Here is a 7,407-nt window from a genome sequence, read left to right on the forward strand (position 1 = left end):
GGAAAAGAAAAATAGACTCAAGATCAGTCTGATTACAGGGTGTTCCCAGGTAGAGAGAGAACTGCTGGGAAGAGAGATGGAGGCAGAGTCCTCTTGACTAACCAGGCTTGGGAGCACCTGCTGTCTCATAGCCAGGTGGTCCATCTGGTATCTGCGGCTGCTTCAAGGCAGTGATGTGATTTGCAGGTCCTTCTGTAGCATTCTTGCATGCTCAGGAGCAGATGGAGGCACTTAGCTATCTCCTGCAGTTAGAAAGGCAAATAGGCTAGAATGGGGAACAGAAAACCCCATCCCTGTGTTTTCTTTCAGGGAGGAGTCACACGGATCCTGCCTCTCCTTAAGCTCTTCCCCCTGCCTACCTGTAGGTCAAAAAAAGATGGAAAGCAGTGCTGTACACCAGTCTCCAACTGGACTGGCTTAGAGCCAGGGAGGGCAGGCCTGGAGCAGAGTGAGGGAGAGAGGCGGAGTTGGGCGGATAGTGCTTAGAAAGGCTTTCCTCCTGCATCACACCAAATAATGTCAAGGGAGGATTATAAACCTCCTGCAGGGACAGCTTTATCATGGGGGAATGGAGAAGAGACAGTTCATCAAGTTGGGTCAGTTCCTCCTATCCATCCCCAGCACCCCACAGAGATGCTGAAGGGACAGGAGACCGCTGGCCAGGTTCCCTGCGGGACCAGCCACTGCAGACCTGTGCACGCAGGGCACAAGCAGCCCCCCTAGCTTGGGAACCCATCCTCCTGCTCTGGGCAAACAGCAAGGGACTGAAGCTCACTCTCCCCCTCTCATGCCCACCAGCTGCTGTTTGCCTTCGGATTGCTGCAGAGCCGAGAGCTGCTGCAGCTTTTATGATGCCAGCCTGCATCAGCCCCAGAGACAGGGAGAAACAGCGCATGGACAGCAAGGCGTTAAACTCCCCATGCTTCCTTGGGTGCCCGTCGAGGCAGGGACACACAGAAGTGACAGCATGGGGCGTATAAAACAACACAGTGCTGGGAAGGGTAGCCCTTGCGTCTGCAAATTTTGCTTCCCGTTTCTGTGTGTAATGAGACAAGACTGTAAACGCAGGACTTTAAACCTAGCAGGGTGGCACAGTGGAAGGACAGGGAGACGCCTGTTTGGCTGCCACGGGCTCTCATTTGCAGACTGAGGGGAAAGTGTCCTTCCTCCCAGAGATGATACTTCTGCATTTGAGCAGCTGGGAATGAGTCTCTCTTCTGCTACAGAGCCAAGGGGTTCCCCTTGAAAACCATGCTGGGAGGGTACGTGCATGTGTGCTGGGAGGATCTGTTCATCAATCTAGTCTGGACTAAACCTTCACTGGCAGAAGCGAAGAAAATTGTAAGGCCAGAAGAACATCTTCAGCTCAACAGCCGCCAGGGGAAAAGCAAGGGGATGTATCATGAGAGGTTTCATTCCTTAGTTAAACAAATTTTCACCTGAAACGATAATCTGGGTTAGGGAGCCCTCACCGCAGAGCTGTGAATTCTCTGTGCTGGGATGGCTGTGCTCTGGTAATTAACACAATAGGTGTCTCAAATGCAAACTGGGTCCCAGCTCCAGTGGCTGGCGGCACCAACTCACCCCGCATCAGAGCTGCCCTGATTCAATCTGACACATTTGAAAAAGCAAGAAGATCTCTAGGGGTTGCTCAGATTGGACTACCTTTGCCCCTCTCTCATATGTTTCTGCTTTTTGCACCAATATGCCTTACTGGCCTGTGAAAAGGACTAAGTAGGAGTCATCACGACCTCGAGCACTGATGTTGCAAGACGCAAACCTTTTCTCAGAGGCCCTGAAGGTTGTGACCATCCATTTGAGGACTTACCTACTCATCCCTGCAGCATTCACAGGCAGCCCGACTTCTGCTCTTCCAAAAAATCTTTTTCCGCTGGTGCTGCCCCACCATCTCCCCAGGGTGCTGGAGGTGGGAAAGAGCCTTACCCTGGCTAGTGGTGGCCACTCGCTGCTCTCATCCCACCTTACGATGAGCTGTCCCCGCTGCCCCCAGCCTTAGCGGTGCTAGCAGAGGGCAAGGGGTGCCAGTGGAAACGCAAGCCTGGGAAGCAGGTCACGACAACCGGCTCTTCTGGTTCCCTTCATGATTCAGCTGAGGTGTGAGCGGTGCCCAAAGGATCCTTCTGGTGCCTCCCTGTAAACTTGGCTTTGTGGCTGGTACAGTAGCAGCCCAGAGGAGGGGCAATGCAAGGAGAGATGCCAGGCTCCGCCAGCATCGGCATCTTGTCAGCCACCAGTTAGTTGCAAGCATTTGCGTCACGCTAGATGTGTTGCTGGATGTGGTAATGCCCCTGCTTCTGTACATCTCTTGGCAAATGGATCCATGTGCACTAGGCTGGGAGCTCTCGCTTGATTAACGCTGCCGGTTCAGAGAGCAAATAGCATTAACCATGGTCGTCCCCTGGCTCTGGCCACGGGGCAGACACCCTCTTGCTTGTGGGCTGAGCTGGCTCTCAATACAGCCTGTCGCCTTACCCACACCAATACATACACGAGCTCATAAATTCACACCAGGTTAAAACTCGATGGGTCGGTTCCACTGCAACAAGCATGGTTTAATGAGAAAATATCAGCCAAAGACACACTTTTGCTTCTTGAAATAGACTGATGTTGTCATTTCTGAGTTTTGGGAGGGGACAGGTAGGGGAAAGAAAAAATAACAACTAAGAACTCAAACCAAAGGCTGAACAAAACTCTGGCAACTTTTTGCCTTTTGGAAGCTGCTGTGGATATTAAAGCAGTTCTATAGACTACAGGATGGACCAGATCCTGCAGTGACAAAATCTGACTGTTACCCAGCACTCCAGAGAGCGGTCGCTCCTCCCCAAAAAGGAACCCTCCCTCCAGCTGCAGCCAAGTTTGACCTAAGGCCTCCAGGTCACTACAGCTCAGTCAATGCTGCTTTCAAGCGCCTTGATGGAAAAACCCTGTGTCAAAGCTTCAAACACCTCTCCAGCTCTCCCCTGCTGAGGATCTCAAAGCACTTTGCAAAGAAAGACTCACAGGGCCCTCTCAGAGCCCAAGAGGCAGCCCAGTTATAGCAGACAGGAATTTGTCCCCAGAGGAGAGCATTTGGAAACAGAGGCCCCGATCTGCAGATGCAGGACCAAGCACAAGATGAATGCCTCTGCTCTGTGTGGTTGCATCTCAAGCTGTACCGAGTTTGACGGCAGGGATAAACAGACAGATTGTTAAGACTTGTAAAGCATAAATTTAACCGCAAGTGTTCCTAACCTCTGAAGATCAGCCGCCTTGGATCCCTCCTCCCTACTACCCCATGGCTTTTCAATAAGCCCTATTCATATTAATATCTTGAAGCCCTAATGCCATAGCCCGGCTAATGGTTCCAAACGGACAGGCAGGCAGATTTGCATGGAAGGCTGCAGAAACCCTGAACTGAATCCATTAATGTGATCGGCTCAATCATCCAGAAAGAGAATTTGTAAAGCAGATTTTTATAAGGGACTCCTTACAGGTTTTACAGCAAGGAACTTTTACTTCCTTATCAGAAAAAAGGCTGACATTTTCAGAACGGGGAGGTAGTATACGTGGATGAGAACAAAATGAAATGGCATTGATCAGATGAGCATGAAAGGTTTTCCAAAAAGCAGGTAGTGTCTCCTGCCTTCCTCCCATCCGTGGGTGCTAGGTACCAAACCACATTTTCCAGCAAAGTCCACAGCCACTAGTTCATAATATAGAATCCTAAGTTCCCCTCTCCCCTTCTCTTTAAGCAAGACTCTCTGCATTCAAAGCTTACATATGGCTTGTTAAACATACACCCTCAGCTGATTTTGGCACAATGCACTGCAAACTTGAGGAACTACCTGCCTCAGTACAGCACTCAGATCTGTGGTTTAGTAAGGACTGTCAGTCTGCTGTGGCTTTGTGCAGCACCTAGCACAGTATTGTACTGGTCCTTCCCTGCAGCTCTGGGATGCATCCACAGTACAAATAAGCACACAAACGAATGAAACAAATGAATAAATATGTAATACGGGATCAGCCATTCCTACAAATGTGGCGCATCCACCACTAAACTGGTCCAGCCGAGAATCTCGCCCACACAACCTTCAGGGTACTCGGTGATCATGGACCGGGTTCGGAAAGGATTACCCTCCCGGAGCACTGCAGAGCTGGTCGTACTCTTTCCTTGGCAAGGCACCACTAGATGCACCACTGTCTTATCCTGGCAAAGCTGTCAGCGGGACAGTGCAAGACGAACTACCAGACTATTGCAGAGCGGCAGGAGACAAGATTGCCTGATTGCTGGCAGCAAAGCCTTGGCAACAGCCAAAAATAGAATAAGTGGGGGAAAAAAGTCTCTCTTGGCAGGACAAGGTGAGATGCCAGGCTGCCCCAGTGTCACTGTCTATGTGTCTCCTTGGTGAAAGCAATTCCTAGAGGGACTGGGGGAGCATAAACCCCTTCTGGTTTACCCAGCACAGTTACCACAGCATTACTCTGCCTCCAGTGCCTTTCCCAGGGGTTGTGGGGAAGGTTTCCTGCATGGGGCTGCCTGGTGGAGGGGTGAGAAGACCAGGTGAAGAACGGCATGGAAAGTTCTGAGGCTTCTTGTGAGGAGCCAGAGCTCAGCCAGGCACCTGCCTGGAAGCACAAAGCGCAGGGAGCCCGAGGCTGTCCCTTCCATCAGCTCTTTTCACAGTGCACAGCAGATCCCTTTGTCCTGGGAATACAGAGGTATACACCCAGACCTGGTTCCTCATCACTGTGCTAACCTTTTCCCTCTCAGAGCCTCCCTGATTTCTTGTGCACCACCCCCTCCCATTTCACCTTTGTCCTATCCATTTTAGCTGGACCATCCAGTCACTGTGCTCTGTTGATCTCCCATGCCCTGGATGTTATCATCTCTGTCTTTGCTAGCATGGGGAGCCCTGGGCCCTGGCATTTGCTTGGATGGCCGGTCTTTTGGCCCAGACCTTGCTAAGTGTGGCCACATCTCAGCATCACAGCCTGGCTGCTCTTCTAGGATGCTGCCCCAGCCTGATGAGAGGGGCAGCGGACGCAATTCCACCCTGCCTTCACTGCAACTTCTCCTCTCCAGCTGCAGACCCCCCTTCTTCTGCAGGCACAGGCTGCCTCTTACCCCTGCAGAAGGCTGGACACCAGCATGGGGGTGGCACATGCACCCGCTGCCACGCACTCCAGACCCAGCCACCAGGAGCTCAGCCTCAAAAAGGCAAAAATCGGTTCTATTCGCATTTCCCAGTTCATTTCCCAGTGCTGTAAACCCAGACTGCTGGTCCCCCTTCCATGTCCCCAGCAGACTACTCCGGAGAGCCGTCCAGGATGGCATTAACCCATTCTGCACTGGAGCAGGATAAAAGTCTCCCCCGGGGCACTTCACAAAGTGGGTCACTCTCCTGCTTCTCCGAGCTGTGCTAGAGCCCAGGGCAGGACCAAGCCCTGGGGTGGGGACACGCTGGCTGTTCTGCAGCCGCCCAGGTAGGTCGAATGAGCTGGGGAGAAGTCAGTCCAAATCTTTGCCCATCTTCTCCTTTCCAGGGATGGATCAGAACCAAAGGGATGGATCAGATGCCATCAGGCATCCCAGTGCAAAAGCAGTGAAAGGAAGGTCTGAAACCTGGGACCAGTCCAGTCCCTCTGCAAAAGAGCCCGTGGGAAGCGTGTGTGTTGAGAGGAGCAGGGATTTCGGGGGTGCTAGTCAGCTGAAACCTTCCATCTCTCCTTACGAAACATCTGTGCTCATTACCCAGCCTTGTGGCTCCCTTTCCTGGGAAGCCTGGCTGCTATGCCTCGCTAGACGTTGCTCGATCCAAAAAGCAAACAAACCGCCTCAGCTCCCAGGACTCCGGAGCCCACTGCCTGCAGCTGCTTCCAAAACAAACGATCGTGTTGTTCTCTCCAAGCCAGAGATGAAATCGGCCCCGACTCTCTCCCACCGTCACGCAGATGCTTCCACACCTGCTCCAGACCCGGGCGCGCACCCCAAAAAGCCGATGCCGTCTTTCGCCGCCGCTCCGCAGCACCCCCCGCACCCCTTTCCCCCACCGGCACCCCGCAGCCCTCCTCCGGGGCTGCCCCGATCCCCGCAGCGCCCCGGCAGAGCCCACCGCCTCCTGCGGGGACCGGCCGGCAGCGGCTCACCTGGTAGGAGCGCGGCCGCCAGCAGGATGCAAACTCCGATAGTCCACCAAGATGCACGGCAACTTGTCTGCAGCTGTGAAGCCATGAGAGTTCCTTAGGAGAAATGGGCAGGGGTCGGTCTGGCAGCGTCGCTGGCCCACCCCACCCCCACCCCCCCCCTTCCCGCTGCCGGTGATGCTCAGGTCTGCTTAAAAAAAAATTTAAAAATTTTTTTAAAATTGAAAACTGTAGATGCAGGAGGACAAAGAGGTGGTGCACCCAGCAGGCAAGCCGGCGGGAGGACAGGCGGCCGGAGGAGAGCTTCGCACATCCGCAGGGGCCCTGGGGCTCGGCGGGGCGCGGGGCCCCTCTCCCGCTTTGGCCGGCTGCGGGCGCCTTCCTCCGGGAGCAAGCACGTCCGCAGAGCTGGGCGAGTGAGAAGGGGAGGAGAAAAACGTAATAAAAAAAAAAAATCTGGAGAAAAAAAAAAAAAAGAAAAAAAGAAGGGGGGAGGAAAAACAAATAACGAGGGAGAGCCCTCCGCGGGCTGCTGCCGCCGCCGCTCGCAGCGCGGCGGTCCCGTGGCTCCGGCGGCGGGGCTCGGCAGCCCCCGCCCGCTGCCTGCCCTCCGCGTCCCGGGGCGCCGGGAGCCCGGCGGCGCTCAGGCGGCGGGGGCGGCGGGGCCGGCGGGCCGGCGGGGGCGCTCCATGGCCGGGCGGGGGGCGCGGGGCCGGGCCGGCTGCGGGGGTGTGGGGGGTGGGGGGAGCGGGGGCTGCCCGCGCTGGCTGGGCTGGGCTGGGCGGCGCGGCGGGGCAGGGGACGGCGCGGCCGCCCGCTCGCACACGCACACGCACACTCGCGGGCGGGGCGGCGGCGGCGCTCGCCCTCCTGCGTGATGTCAGTGCACAGCGGAAGGAGGGCGCAGCGTTAACTCTTTGCCTGCCCCGCAGCCCCGCACGCCGCCGCCGGCCCTCCGGCAGCCGCCCCGCCGCCGCGGGGACCGCCGCTCCCCGGGGCCCGCCCGCCTCGGCGTGCGGGAGGGGTGGGGGTGGCCTGGGTGACCCGGCCTCGCCCCTCGCCTCTTCCCCGCTCCAGCTGGCTGCTGCTGGCCGCTGTCTTTTGTTCGGCGAGCGTCCGGCGTGCTTGCAGGGGATAATCTGGCAGCCCAGCGCGCCTCTCCGTAGGTTTCCTGAGATGCTCTTGGTCTGTGCCTCAGCACCCGGGTTCTGTGGACCTGAAGCTTGTTTTCTGAATTCCTTTACGGGTGGTGGAACGCCTGGG

At 55.8% G+C, this 7,407-nt stretch overlaps 1 protein-coding gene across 3 annotated transcripts in view; it reads right to left on the reverse strand.

Moving 5' to 3' along the window:
• Positions 1–6,707, reverse strand: part of NECTIN1 (nectin cell adhesion molecule 1) — a 104,009-nt gene extending 97,302 nt beyond the window's left edge. For all 3 annotated transcript variants that reach the window (XM_075116434.1, XM_075116435.1, XM_075116436.1), the window contains exon 1: positions 6,148–6,707. In XM_075116434.1, the coding sequence (XP_074972535.1) occupies positions 6,148–6,232 (85 nt within the window). In that variant the 5' untranslated portion in view covers positions 6,233–6,707. The remainder of the gene's footprint in view (positions 1–6,147) is intronic.
• Between the last annotated feature and the right edge of the window lie 700 nt (positions 6,708–7,407).

Source organism: Phalacrocorax aristotelis, chromosome 22, assembly GCF_949628215.1.
Source record: "Phalacrocorax aristotelis chromosome 22, bGulAri2.1, whole genome shotgun sequence".
Lineage (NCBI taxonomy): Eukaryota > Metazoa > Chordata > Aves > Suliformes > Phalacrocoracidae > Phalacrocorax > Phalacrocorax aristotelis.